The sequence below is a fragment of the Paroedura picta genome, chromosome 3 (assembly GCF_049243985.1).
Source record: "Paroedura picta isolate Pp20150507F chromosome 3, Ppicta_v3.0, whole genome shotgun sequence".
NCBI lineage: Eukaryota > Metazoa > Chordata > Lepidosauria > Squamata > Gekkonidae > Paroedura > Paroedura picta.
The window spans coordinates 31,697,386-31,712,316 of NC_135371.1; the positions used below are offsets into that span (position 1 = coordinate 31,697,386).

A 14,931-nucleotide genomic window follows, 5' to 3' on the forward strand; every position below is an offset into this window, starting at 1 on the left:
AACATTAACTATAGACTGTGCTATCATCAGTTACAGCTGTTACCATAGTCACTGGCCTTTAACCTCACTGTTCAATTCTCTTTCTCTATATGTATGTTGACTGAAGTTTCATGTCACATATTCAGTTAAATTGGCTCTAGTCCACAAAATCTTATCATATAACGAACATGTTAGTCATTAAGTGGCCATGATCCACCTTTAGAAAGTGGCTAATAGTGTTGTACTTCTTCTATTTATGCTTCACATAATTTTATTTTTGTCATTTATCCTGCTAAATTCAGTGTGAGAACAGAACTGACATCAATTACTCTGTAACTGAATATGTAATTCTAAAGGAAATGGCATTCTATCAAAAGCCATGTTCTTTTTTCAAATCCTTTCAGATACATCGTTTGCCTGCCATCCAGCTTATTACCTAATTAAATACAGTCATATTAACAACATATCTAGTGCTGGGAATTGGACAGACACCAGCTCAAATTTTATTTGATCTACTCAGAGAGCCTTTGTTCACAACTCCACTAGTCTGCCAGGTAACATACAGCTTCTCTGTGGCACCCCTTAAACTGCTAGATTGACAGTTTATAAAGGTTAACAAGACCACCTTGCTGTTATATTTGCAGAGAATCTGTAGTGTATTTTTCTGCCAAAGGGTTCTGGTTAATCACTAGCAGTAGGTTTTGGCTGGACACCTAGAATTAAGTTTTCATGTTGTGATTTCCTTTGTTTATACTGTGACTAATTTTAATATTTTGTTTTGACATTCATTGAGACGTCAATTACTGTGAATAATGGAAAGGCAGGATAAACATTATAAGTGAATGCATTTCAAGAGTGATGATGTCTACCTTCATTTATACCAAAGGAGAATGTCTGGTCTCATATTGCTATGTTTAAATGCCTCACAAGCATTGTAAAGATCACAGAATGAAAAGATTTTACCTTCAAACGAAGTCAGATGTACTGTATCCTTAAAGCCAAAGTTTGTAAATAAACAGGACTTCCCAAATTTAAAAACAAGCTTATTAAATGTGGACATGATCTCCCATGCACAGCTTAGCATACCAGTTTCTCCTTACTTTATTCAAAGCATTATTGTTTTGCAAGGATGAATCAAGTCCCATGGGCCAGTTCTCCACCCAGCCATTTCAGCCTTCTTCAGCTTCTCCCATAACAAGGGAATAGTTATGATTTATTGCATAGATCATTTGCAGTAACAGAACCCTAGGTTCAAATGCCTAGAGTTCCCCATCCATTAATACTTGGATGCAGCTCTCAGCCCTAGGTTGCAAGTTTTCTCAGCCACCTGTCTCTCCACCACCCCTTTCCTGGTCTGGCCCTTTATTCCTTTCTCCTGCCATGCCCACTCCCTTGGTCTCTTGGCCTTGAGCAAATCATTACTCCCTAAGAGTAGTACTGGCAATCTTTGGCAATCTACCTGCCTTTCCCTCCTCCAGGTAGCCACAGTCTTTCTTAGTTCCTTGGTTTCCCCAGCCGAGGATACCATGGGGCTACAAATTTTCAAACCTCTTTGCAAAACTACAAAGGTTTCTTAGAGACATATGATAGACAGAACGGCTGAGAAAGGTTTACAGCATTGGTATAGGTCAGATTCCTGAAAATAAGCACAGGGTTACATATTTTGATTGTTGTGGGAAACACCACAGTTGCTGTTTTCCACAGTGGATGTGCCAAGCTTGGAAGTAAAAAGTTCTTGCGTGCCCATCTTTAAAGTCCCATGTATGCATATTTAGGTGTTTAACATGCATACATTACTTCCACATTTGATATCTTCACTGGAAATCTAAAATACTGGAGAAGGTTGCTGCAGCGACCTAAACTTTCAGTGCTGCCTTTAGTAGATACACCACCTGAATTTAGGTTTACCTCCCCTTAGTGCAGGGGTAGTCAACCTGCGGTCCTCCAGATGTCCATGGACTCCAATTCCCATGAGCCCCTGCCAGCAAACGCTGGCAGGGGCTCATGGGAATTGGAGTCCATGGACATCTGGAGGACCACAGATTGACTACCCCTGCCTTAGTGCAAGGGTGGCCAAACAACGGCTCTCCAGATGCCCAGGAACTACAACTCCCATGAAACCCCTCCAGCGCATGTTAGTAAGAGTTCATGGGAAACGTAGTCTATATGGACATCTAGAGAGCTACGCTTCGGCCGTCCCCGCCCTAGAGTCTCACACGAGGGGCTCAGCGGCAATGCAGGCGGCGACCCCACTCTCGTCCTCCCGGATTCCTTACGGAAAGGGCGGGAAAAGCCACAGAGCGAGGTCTGCACCCGCCACCCCTTCGGCTGAGGAAGAAAACTCGACTTCCGCCGGACCTCTCGCCGGCTCCCCCTGAACGCAGCCAGGACTCCAGCCGCGCCCGCAGGAGCCTCCCTCTTCCCCTCCCGTCGGCCTTCCTCCGGGGCGGAGCTGACTCCCGCCTCCCTCCGTCCCTCCCTCCCTCCCTCCGTCGCAGGCTTCTGAGCTCACCGTCGCGCTCGGCCTGTCGGCTGCGGCGACGGGAGAGGCCGGTTCGGCGGCAACCGCGAGCGCCTGGGTGAGTGGCGCCCATCCCGTCTGCAGGGAGGCTTCTCTTCATCCCTCCGCCAGCCCATGGCCCAGGAGTAACGGGACGGGGGGGGGGGGCTTACTCCCGAGTCGACCGGCTGGTGGCGGCCCCCTTCGTCAACTCACAGTGCAAATCCCAGGCAGAGTTCCCCCAGTTTGAGCGAATTGGGTAGAGTGAAGCTACTACAGGGAGGTGGTGCATACAACTACCTTCTAGTGGGGCAGGTCATGGGTCTCTTGGGGTTGAGCACAGGCCGCATTGTCTCCTCGTTTATGGGCACGGCATAGGAAAGACAGTTGGCAAGAAACAGAAGAAAAATTACGTTATTACCTGTTTGCTTGCCTGTCACTTGAGCCCAGGTTTTACATGTTGATTGTGGTATAACTCAAGAATATTTTAGGTTTTTTTACTCTGCTGCTGATATCCCTGTTGGAAGGAATTTAGGTGATGGAAATACTTTGTTTTAGTTCCGGAAAGGCGTGAAGGCCGGTTATCTTACTAACTGTATTGGTCACTAATGTATATTATAATAACTTTAGTTTTATAGCCAGCCCTTCCTGGTGGGTTTAGGGAGGGTCACAACAAAATAAAACATACACACAAATGATGTTATGTAGTCAAAATTAGTATAAATAAATATATATTTATAAATTTAAATATTTGTTTAATTGCCTCTTTAAAACCTTACTGAGTGTGCTTAAATTATGTTGGACAGGTCAGTGTTTTATGACTAGTATTTTCTGATGTCTTCTCTTTATCACCAAGATGCGTTAGAAAAAAAGATTGAATCATATGGCATTTAATAACCAACGCTGTCTTCTGTAGATGCGGACGTGTCTGTTCCTCCTGGGCCGCAGGGCAGGTTTTTCTCTCTTCCCCTGCGGTAGCAGCGGCAGCACCACCACCACCACAGGGCTTACCATCCTGTGGCGGCACTTAACTACAATGAAGCTACAGTCTCCAGAATTCCAGTCCCTCTTCACACCTGGATTGAAGAGTGTAGCAGGTACAATACAATACAAAACCTTTAATGGCATTGACGATATAAAACAATATACAAATTGGTTCTGTAATACAAAGTCTAAAAAACTGTGAGGAAAGTTACAGCAGGCAAGGGAGCAGTAAATACAAAAAGATGAAGCCAGTGATGTTTACTTCTTTACCCTATGGGTCATTACTATAGATAAAAACTTGGCTACCTGTTCAGTGGTCTCCGAGCAATTATCGATAAGCAGCAATTCAAGAGCCCTGCCATCTGAGACATTAGGGAAAGGTAGAAGTGGGGAGATCATGTCAGAACGTTTGTTGTTATACAACTCACATCGCAGAATGATATGGCAAACTGAGTCTGGTTCTGTATGGCAATACCTGCAAATTCTTTCATTGCAGGGAATTGGTGTAGCAGGTAACAGTTCATCATTCCTTCTTTTTCTTTGATGCTGAAAATATAAATAATTAATTTTGAGGAACTACCAATATGAATGACAAACTTAGAAGTATTTATGTTCTTACTACAATGGGGATTTAGAATTTGCTTTTGTGAAGGTCTTTGGCGAGAAAAAATTCTCAAACGCTGTAATTTAGATGTTGGTTATTCTGCAGTTGAGATGATAGAAAACTTCACCACAACATCTTGTCCCATTTGGGTCTGCGTACTACAGTAGATGCTGGCAGGATCCTGTGGAGGCTACTACTTATATATTAGATCCATGGTCATTCTGGATTAAAAGCATGTAAAGATCACATCAGTCAGACCTTTATAATTCCCCAAGAGCACTAAGGTCTTTGAATCAACATCTGCTCAGGGTCCCTGGCCCAAGGAGGTGAAACCAGCCTTGACCAACCCTGATGCCAGCCTGGTGGAATACACTCCCAGGAGAGATCAGATCCCTGCAGGACTTAAATCTGTTTCACAGGGCCTACAGGATGGAACTCTTCCACCAGGCATTAGGTTGAGGCCAAGTGGGGATCCCAGGGTATGAGATCAGGCTCCCTCCTTGGATCCTGGGCACAGTGTTAGACTGTGCCCGGAGCCGTTGGATGATTTCTATTCTTTTCTATTACCAATCATATGCTATCATCTGGACCCCGACTCCAATGGCCCAAATGGGGAGAGGTTTTTAATTATATACCGCCATATTATTATTATAGAGTTTGGATTGTTTTAGGATTATTAAGTGTTTTGTATGTGGATATCTTGTTTTATGTTATGACTAGTAAAAAAGCCCATTGTATCCCAAATACAATGGGCGCTAGCAGGGGGGGGGAGAGAGCGAGGGACTGGCGAGGGCAGGGTGAGGAAAGGTGGCTTACCGTTGAGAGGGCCGCAGCAACGGCGGGCGGCTCCTTGGCGGCGTCTTCTTGCCGGCGGCCATCTTCTTTTGGTGGCAGCGTGTTGTTAGAGGCGGGGGGCTCCGTCGTGGCGCAGCTTGACGCGGCGAGAGGCGCTTTTGGCTCTCGCCGCGTCAAGCCGCCGTGCAGGGAGCCCCCGGCAGCCGTGCGGAGCGGCTCCTTAGGGGCAGGCAGCTCCTTCGGCGGGCAGCGGCTTCACGGCGGCTTCTTCTTGTTCGTAGAGGCCGGGGGCTCCGTCGTGGGGGTCCACTCCAGCAGTAGAATACTTCAGTTGGATACATGTGGGCACACCAAAGACAGTTGGAGTAATATATTCCCTGCTGTATTGGGGATGAAACTCTTGGGTGGATAGGTAGAGGGAATGTGGATGTTTGTCTAACATAATCTGGCCAATTAGGTATGAGGCTGCTTTAATAATATCAGTAGTTTCCAGATCCTTGCAGTGATCCAATATGGAAATCGTCTCTTTCAAATAGGATATTCAAGTAAAAATGTTGAGGTTTGCAGCATTATCACTTAGAACCCATGTGGACTGCAGAATCCATAGTAAATCAGGAAAGAATGGATATGGTTGAATATTTTCCAGACTGCCTAATTAATTGCCTAGCTTGGGCTTCTAGCTTGTCTGTTCCAACTACAGAAATTGCATCAACTCTAATTGGACTGAGGTTGTACTAGTAAGCAGGGAATTATCACTTACACGAAAATTATTTAAAAGTTTTCCCCTTATGACTGTTTAATTTTGTCTTCTTCAAACTTGCCAGAATTATTTGACAACGCAAACTATGAATTAAGAATAGCGGGAGGTGCTGTCAGGGACTTGCTGAATGGGATGACGCCACAAGATGTTGACTTTGCCACCACTGCTACTCCGACTCAAATGAAGGAGCTGTTCCAGAGCGCAGGTGTCCGCATGATTAACAACCGTGGAGAAAAACATGGAACCATCACAGCAAGGGTAAAAAAGGTTTATACATTCTGTACGCTGAAAGTAGATGGGGGGAAAAGTATGCTGGAAAGGAGCCCTTTCTGAATACCATCTTGTTGTTGCTAAATAAATGAGAGTTATAGACACACTAGAATAGAAGAAGAGTTGGTTCTTCTATTTCTTTTCTCTACCCAAGGTGTTTCCAAGCGACTTACAGTTGCCTTCCCTTTCCTCTCCCCACAACAGACACCCTGTGAGGTGGGTGAGGCTGAGAGAGCCCTGATATTACTGCTCGGTAAGAACAGCTTTATCAGTGCTGTGGCAAGCTCAAGGTCACCCAGCTGGCTGCATGTGGGGGAGCAGGGAATCAACCCTGGCCCACCAGATTAGAAGTCCACACTCCTAACCACTACACCAAGCTGGGACTGGAAGGAACTGGACAGAACCTGCTATGTGTGCCCATGCTCCTTTGCCTCTCCATTGTATGTTCTCTGCTCCTTACTTCAAAAGAGAATGAATGAATGAATGAATGAATGAATGTTTAATTTCCATATGAACTTGGGCGGTTCACAACTATAAAATTTATTCAATAAAATCTATTGCAATAGTAAAATTACAATCAAATGTAATTTAAAGCCCCATCCCTCACCCTCTGCCAGCTACCCCAGACTGGAGATGGCATCGTCATCAGATAAAAATAAAGAAGTAGGGGGAGCTCAGAAGGAGGAGATGGAGGGAGGCCTCTGCTATGAGATTTGGTCTGCTATGATTTTGGCCATAGGCTTGATGGAATTCTGACAGCTCTGTCAGGGCCCAGATCTCAACTGGCGACTCATTCCACCAGGTTAGGCCAGGGCTAAAAAGGCCTTGGCTCTAGTAAAAAGTGCATGTCTTTGGGATCAGGATCCCCAGATAATTGGTATTTGCAGAGTCTAATGCCCTGCAGAGGGAAACCCAGCCCCAAGCATTAAGAAAACAGCATATGTGTATCGCACACCTTATAATATATAGTGGTGGCTTGGGCTTCCTTGCCCAATAGGTAACAGAAAGATTGGGAGGGCTGTGTGCTGTTGGCAAAAATGATAATAAAAATAAAAGCAAGACAACAAACATGGGGTGGTAAATGGGAAGAGGGCTTAGGTAGTAGGAAAATTCAAAGATAGGATATAATAGGCAAAATGTGAGCCTGAGCAACAAGTGAGTAGGGAAGACAGGATTAAGAAAGTATGGAACTTTAGTCTGAAAAAAAAACATCATGTCTAAGAGTTTTGTGACTCGTAGTGGCTGAATTCACAACATTTGAGTTTAGTTGAGGGATTGTCCCAGCCCAACTCACATTTCACCTGTGAGAGCCTTCATCATTCCCTCTCTTCTACTCTGTGCAGTTTCATCAGGAAAAAAAAAAGGCCAGTGGGGGCAAGTTGTTTATTCTATTGCCAGTTCTGTGTGCCTCCTGCACAGGCACAGGGTGGAAGGAAGGGAATGCTGAAGCCTGTCATGCCAGGCTCTACTGCTAATTTCCACCCCCCTTTAAGGTAAGTTCCAAGTCATATGTGAAGCAGAAGTTGCTTCGGGAATATATTTCACATACCAAGTAATGGGATTCTTATTTAAGTGAGTGGGTGTCTTTTCATGAGAAAGGCCCAGTGGTAGAGCATCTGCTTTACATACAGAAGAACTCGGGTTCAGTTTTGGCATCTCAAGTTCAAGTAACAAGTGATGTGAAAGACCTTTATTTGAAACCCTGGAAAGCCACTGCCAGTCAGAATATTCATAACTGACCAATAATAAGGCAGGTTCAGATATGGATATTGAGGGGGAAGGTGGCCACTTTTATTGATGTGTTCTTCCTTTACCTAGCCAAGAGATGTTTAAATGAAGAATTCATGCGGTCTCACATCAAGGAGTAAATTGATTCCTGTTTGGCTTTAACAGTGACCCTGTCCTCAGACTGTTATCTGGGTAATTTACTGTTAAGGGAAGGGGCAGACAAAGATACACAGAATCTATACAAAAAGCATATTGTATTCCCATGTTGGGAAGATTATATTGTAAAGAAGCTCAGTTAACACCTTAAAAACAATCTTTTATAGCTCCATGAGCAGAACTTCGAAATTACCACATTGAGAATTGATCTGATTACCGATGGACGACATGCGGAAGTGGAATTCACAACTGACTGGGAAAAAGATGCTGAAAGAAGAGATCTTACTGTCAATTCTATGTTCCTAGGTAACATTTCCCCTCTGAAATTAAATAGTAACTGCTTAAGTTCTGATCGTTCACATAGTGCATTCAGTTTTGTGTACTGTCGTGTAATTTCAGCAGCCGCTATGAGTGTATATTGGCCTGTACACATGTGAGGTTCAGCAGTGTGTGGATGGTGAGCTCTTCTGGGACACACACACATGACGGCCTGAAAAGACACTCAAAAGGGAACAAAATAATTTTGTTTAATGAATTTGTGCCCCACTTTTTCTCCATTGTGGAACTCAAGGTGGTGTGGAATTCTCAAGGAGTCTTCCATCTGTGCAGTGGCTTCACCCAAGGCCACTTTAATTGTAGCCCAGCTGCTGTCACATACTTTCCAATCATACCCTGGGAAGTAACATTGATTTCTGCTTGATCAGCAGTTATTTGACATGGATGTCAGTTAGCATAACAACTCCTTGTAGCATTTTATCTAATACCTGAATACTTCACTAGTGTTATAGTTCAAGTAAGGTCTTTAGGAATCTGCTAGAATGCTTTAAAAATAGGCACGATCTTTTCTCATTATGGTTCTTCATTGGTCTATTGTTAATTCTCCATTGCAATGATGCCTTTTAACAGTTGTGCTGGAAACAATAGCTGCAAGAACATCTCACTTTGATGGGAAGTCTAGTTATTTTTAATATTTTTGTGTATAGATAAAATCTTCCCACTTTAAATGCCTGTGAGTGTTACACTAGAGCAGTGATAGAGTGGCTAAGGAGTCAAACATGGCATTCTTCTGCGAGGAGAGCTTTCAAATATGCTTTATGCCAGAAGATGCCTAAATCAGAATGAAACTTCTTACAATGGGAGATTTCATCCATTTGTTCTGCAGGAATATAGAGGCCAGAAAGTGAAAAAACAAAAACAAACATGGCATTTATGAGCACAGTACCCCCCACTTGGCACCCACTCCATGTTTCAGGAATTTGGACAAGAACCTTGCCCATTGGGACCATGGCTGACAGTTGGTTCCCACCTTGAAACAAAGAAGCAGTAAGCTGCAGGCTTTGTGCTCAGGACAGAAGTCAATGTGGCTCATATGATTGATGGTAATTGTTATTATGGCTCTCATCAACCCAGAGTGAGTACCACTGCATTAGGGGAACCTGAAAAAATGTCCTCTTGCCTTAAGGAGACTCACCGTAATATAGTTTGTCACAAAAGATATTACCTTGGCATATTTACTTGTGCTTTTTGTACAAATTCTGGTTGAGTAAAGAAGTGGAAGTTAAATCTCTTTCTTGTACCTTACCAGGTAAATGCCACAAAGTGAACTATTGTTGGAATAGATGTCAGGCCACATTCAGTGAACAGAACAAATTCATGGTATCTTCTTCCCTTTGCAGCCTTCTTTGTCCCTCTCTTCTGAACAGCCCTGGGCCTTCGGGGAGGGCGGTACATAAATATAATAAATAATAATAAAAGCTGTTTCTAAGTGTTGTGTGTTACTTAGGGAACAATATGAAATGTGTTGCAGGGGTTGCAAGAAGCGAACATTAGAAAACATAGCCCCTGTCAACCCTTAGTGACCACTCACTCCATTTACAAATGACCTGTATATGTGTGTGATTTCTGCCAGTGCGTCACCTTGAGAACCACCCTACAGTTCCTGAAGGTCTCCTTCCCATGGCAATACTTATGAGGAGGGCTGCAAGAGGGAGGGTGGGAACTACTCTATGAACTTGTTCTGTTCCTGGATCATTTGGTCCAAACAATTGCGCTCACAGTTGCCTTGATCAAATGCCAAAGGTAAACATGAATAATTATGCATTGCTGTCATTGGCTCTTTGACTCTTGAAATCATATGCCCGGAAAAATGTATTGGTCACTAAGGTACTACTACACTGGACTGTAGCTGTTCTGTCTCAGATCAACCCTCTGAAACGGCATTGCTTTTCTTTATTTTTCAATGATAGGCTTGGATGGCATGCTTTATGATTATTTCAATGGCTATGAGGATTTAAGAAAAAGGAAAGTCAAATTTGTAGGATATGCAGACCAGAGAATAAAAGAGGATTACTTACGAATACTACGATACTTCAGGTAGTAACTTTATTTTCCTAAATATTAAATGTACTTACTGACGCTATACAAAGAGATTCCCTTCAAGTTTATTAGAACCCCGTTTCTTCATGTCTTCTGTCATAATCAGTGCATTTGAATGTTAGGACATTTGGGTACCCCATCCAGCACTCCCTGTTCAGATCAATCAAGAATCAGATCAACTTGTCTTAAGGTTTACATTAAATGTCAATGTTTGCAAAATAATGAAATTCAGCATTTCAAAGTGCTATAAAACAAATTGGTTCTAGGTTCTAATGCTGAGGGAGGGAAAGTGGCATGATATACTCCAATCTTGTCAGATCTCAGAAGCTAAGGAGAGTGGTTATTTGGATGGGAGACCACCAAGGAAGCGTCTAAAGGAAGGCACCTCTGCTTCTCATTTGCCTTGATGTCGTTTATGCATATCCTAATGCTGATAAATCTGCTTTCAGGTTTTATGGGAGGATAGCAGAAAAGCCTGGTGACCATGACTCCAAAACATTGGAGGCAATCAGAGAAAACGCCAAAGGTTTAGCTGGAATATCAGGAGAGAGGATTTGGATGGAGCTGAAGAAAATTCTTACGGGGAACCATGTCAGTCATCTGATTTGGCTGATGTATGAACTTGAAGTGGCTGGCTATTTGGGTAAAGTTCAGTCATAATTATAATGCATTAATAATGCTGACAACCATTAGTGTAGTAATTGGGCACAGTCACTAATAGAATGCAGTGAATGTCAGTATCCATTGATGGTGGGAGATAGATCTTGCACAAGAACAACTTCTTCATGCAGTGCATTGGCCTTATCCAGTGGGGCTGTTCCTGGTATTTTGCACATAGGGATGGACTTGCGTGATTTAGCTGTTGCTTCTGTAGTTGCTGGTACGGCCACATAACAGATTTCTCTCCATTTTCTGTGCCCCAGGTCCCAGAATAGCCGTTACCTCTACATGCACCCTGGGGAAGGGAGTGGCTTTTTAAAAATATCTACCACTGACACCGTTATAGCATTATCAGGTTCTCTGAATTTCCAGCTTTCATTTAGAAAAAGGAAGTCTCTGTCTCTTTTAATTGTGTAGAGATATACTTACCCCTCCCCTAAATAAAAGCTGAAAACCTGATACACTGTCAGTGGCGGGACTGTGGCTCACTGGTGAATTAGGTGAGAAAGACCTCTTGAGACCTTGGAGAATTGTTACCAATCTGTGTACACAATACTGATTCCATAGAAGGCAACTTCCTTTATGATCATGTGTGACAGTGCTATAATGATACGTTAATTGCCAGTTTTTTAAAGCCACCTAGTGATGGGGAATCCTACTGTATATTGGTTAGGGTGATAGCACTGGAGTAGAAATGCCAGTGGTTGCTCTGGTCCCAACATTCAGGCAAGCAGGCCTAGGAGTGTTCTTGGTCTACAGTGGACATGCAGTCCGGTTGTAGATGCAGCAGCTCAGAATTCCAGAACAGAGTTGTTCTGTGAATTTAGTTTGTGTTTGGTAGAATGTATCTCATTGTGGCATTCTGATTTCCTGGTGACTTTATTCTCATCTTCCTTTTTTATTTTTGTATGTGTGTCCCTTAGGATTACCTGTTAATGGGAGCATAAAGGAATCTGACACAGTCTGTAAAAATGTTCAGAATCTCTTTCCAAAACCAATGACTGTTCTAACATCACTATTCAAGGTTCCAGATGATGTCTTGAGACTGGATTTGAGGTTGAAAATTTCAAAAGAGGAAAAAAATCTCGGGCTGTTTTTGCTGAAGCACAAGAACTTCTTGGTCAAAGCTTCTGATGCTGCTGAACCACTTAAACTTTATAAAGACTACGTTTTAGATGTAAGTGTTATCTCATCTTTATATTATAAAAGCTGTGAAGTTTGATGGTTAACAGCTATAGTTAAGTTTGGACTTGAATCCACTGGAGGTATCTGTGGGCAGAAGGGATATTCCCCCTGAAATGCTGTTCCTATTAGAATATACACGAGGAACTGGTGCAACATAATGATTAAGTAAATTAGCTGTACAGAAAGTAATATTGGCTTATCTCGCATCATTGTTGAAATCTGCATTGTTTATGGGTAGAGCAGAAAAGGCAAGATGAGGATCCAAGGTTTCTCAAGAAGGTTCATGAATAGACAGCAAGATGGATCAGACTGTTTAACTAGTTGAATTTAACTTGTACTCAAATTTGCGAAGGGGTATGCATTTAATCAAGAGCCTCTTGTGGCGCAGGGTGGTAAGGCAGCGACATGCTATCTGAAGCTCTGCCCATGAGGTTGGGAGTTCAATCCCAGCAGCCGGCTCAAGGTTGACTCAGCCTTCCATCCTTCCGAGCTCGGTAAAATGAGTACCCAGCTTGCTGGGGGGGTAAACGGTAATGACTGGGGAAGGGAATGGCAAACAACCCTGTATTGAGTCTGCCAAGAAAACGCTAGAGGGTATCACCCCAAGGGTCAGACATGACTCGGTGCTTGCACAGGGGATACCTTTACCTTATGCATTTAATCACAGGACTATAGAGCTAATTTAAGTAGGGTCACACTTGAAATTTCCAGAAAAACATAGAGGTCTGTTCTCATATTTTAGAAATTTTGCAAATGAAATAGTGTTCACCTTTAAATTTTAGTACTCTGGCATTCTGATTAGTCTGAATTCTAGAAGTGAGGGAAGAGAGAGATCAAAGGGTTAGAATTACTACAGCACGTCTCACAGTGAAACGGGATCCTGTTCTTTGTAATTGATGCAGGTTGAAATTTTAAGGAGACTAGAGCTATAAACACTGTGGGGAAAATGGTTCATTCATGCCAAGCAATGTTAGAAGTCTGCCATTCAGTAAATATTGTCTGCTGTAACAATATATTTGAATTTGGCTTCTTGCCATTTGAGTGGCCTGGGGCAACTGTTCCAAAATAGTAGATTACTTATGTAATTCTAGGTATCTTTACCAGACTATAAATTGCATTGAATCCTTGGGGACTTAATTTAAGGGGGAAAATATGTAGACATAGGTTAAATATATGACCTCAGGTTCAGGGGGTTGTGGGTAGGTTTGCAAGTTGTTTGAGGCCAGCATACTGTTTTGATAACAAACATAAACAAGAGCGCCCTTCCACATACAATACGGTCAAGCCACTCTCCTTCAAGATCTTTTGATAGGCACTGAGAAAAATACTGGTTTGTATATAAACACACATGAAGCTTCCTTATAGTGAATTAGTATTATCTACTCAAACCAGTAGGGGTTGTCCAGGTGTTTAGGGAGAGGTCTTTCACATCATCTACTTTCTAGTCCTTTTTAGTGGAGATGCCAGGTATTGAACCTGTGATGTTCTGCATGCCAAACATATGCTCAGCCACTGAGCCACAGCACCTGAACCAGGAATTCTTGTGCAAGAGGGAAAGTTTTTGATTTATGTTGTATGCAGTGCTTGTGTGCTGTAGTTTTGTTCATGTCTCTCACATGGTGTATTTTTTGTAAAGTCAAGGGAACCTGATGCAGTATCCAAAATCTGTGAGCTTCTGAAGTACCAAGGTGAAGAAGATCTTCTGAAAGAAATGCAAAACTGGTCTATACCTACTTTTCCAGTAAGCGGCCATGACTTAAGAAAAATTGGGATTTCTTCTGGGAAAGAAATTGGGATACACTTACAACAACTACGGGACCAGTGGAAGAAGAGCGGGTACCAAATGGAGAAGGAAGACCTCTTAAGCTATGTAAAGATTGAATAAAACAAAACTGGGGAATCCTTGTGAAATAATACAGTGCACCAAATTAAATCAAACTCCATATGTAAATATTTACTCTTTGTAAGTCAGTGTGGTAATTTGGCTTTGAGAGTTTTCAGAAGAATCAACTTCTTCATTTTATAACTAAGGCAAGGTTCCAAAAACAATTTTTATATTTTTGTAGTAATGTTCTGACTCCATTTTCCACACTAAGGAACATATTCTTGGTATTCAGTTTTTAACCTTTGGTCATAATGGTGAGCGTAAGTAATAACACAGATCTACTTGAGCAAAACAGGCACTTTCCATGCTTCAAGTAAATACCTGTTCAGGGCTCGGCTTCAGCTGGTGAAAGAAGGATCAGAGTAGGATTTATAAGGTTTGCCAGCTCAGAGTGTCAGTGGAAATCTTACTTTGCCAATCTTTTTCCAGATAAGCTGCTGTATCTTGGATAACACCAATGCCCTTCTGTTATTTACTTGAACAGTTGATTGCAGCATTCATGGGGGGGGTCCTCCTGGAGCAGCATTTGGGAGGACATTTTGGGTGGCTGCAGGCAGGAGCGGGCAAAGAAGTAGTTTCATTGTCAGAAAGCTTTCAGCCCGTGGTGACAGAAGCACAGATCTTATGAGTGTGTTTGAACTACATTCTTCTTTTTTAAAAGATCTCCAGTTTTGCAAAAATTGACTCCTCTGTAATTTGGACATTTCATTGAACTAAAACAGCTCTTTGCATTTTCTTCTCTCTCCATATTTTACTTCCTGTAAACCACTGAGCTGCTCAGGCCTTGAATTTAAAAGGATGTAATAAGGCAGCCACAAACCAAGTGCAGCTGTCGTGTTCAAAGTACTTTGGCACACAAAGGAAATAACAAGGGAAGTAATGAAATGCAAACAGGTTCACAGAGAGTGTTCTGGGGTCCAAATTTCCTTCTGTTTCTTTTGAGGAAAGTCCTTGTCAATGCAGTTGTTTTCCTGTTGTTTCTTTGGATACTCTAGTGTTGATTGGCACTCTCTAATGTTCTCTGTGACAATAAATTATGAGAGGTACAA

At 42.6% G+C, this 14,931-nt stretch overlaps 1 protein-coding gene across 1 annotated transcript; it reads left to right on the forward strand.

Moving 5' to 3' along the window:
* Nucleotides 1-2,217: 2,217 nt before the first annotated feature.
* On the forward strand, nt 2,218-14,931 carry TRNT1 (tRNA nucleotidyl transferase 1). Its single transcript, XM_077325229.1, has 8 exons — nt 2,218-2,558; nt 3,396-3,576; nt 5,687-5,880; nt 7,944-8,082; nt 10,023-10,149; nt 10,602-10,795; nt 11,736-11,989; nt 13,634-14,931. The coding sequence occupies exons 2-8, from the start codon at nt 3,396-3,398 to the stop codon at nt 13,880-13,882; spliced, it is 1,338 nt and encodes a 445-aa protein (XP_077181344.1). The 5' UTR covers nt 2,218-2,558; the 3' UTR covers nt 13,883-14,931.

Coding starts and splice junctions, on each gene's coding strand:
- TRNT1 (XM_077325229.1), top strand. CDS start 3,396: ATGCGGACGTGTCTGTTCCTCCTGGGCCGCAGGGCAGGTTTTTCTCTC. Junction 8,083..10,022: donor TGTCAATTCTATGTTCCTAG/GTAACATTTCCC, acceptor TTTCAATGATAG/GCTTGGATGGCATGCTTTAT. Junction 10,150..10,601: donor CGAATACTACGATACTTCAG/GTAGTAACTTTA, acceptor ATCTGCTTTCAG/GTTTTATGGGAGGATAGCAG.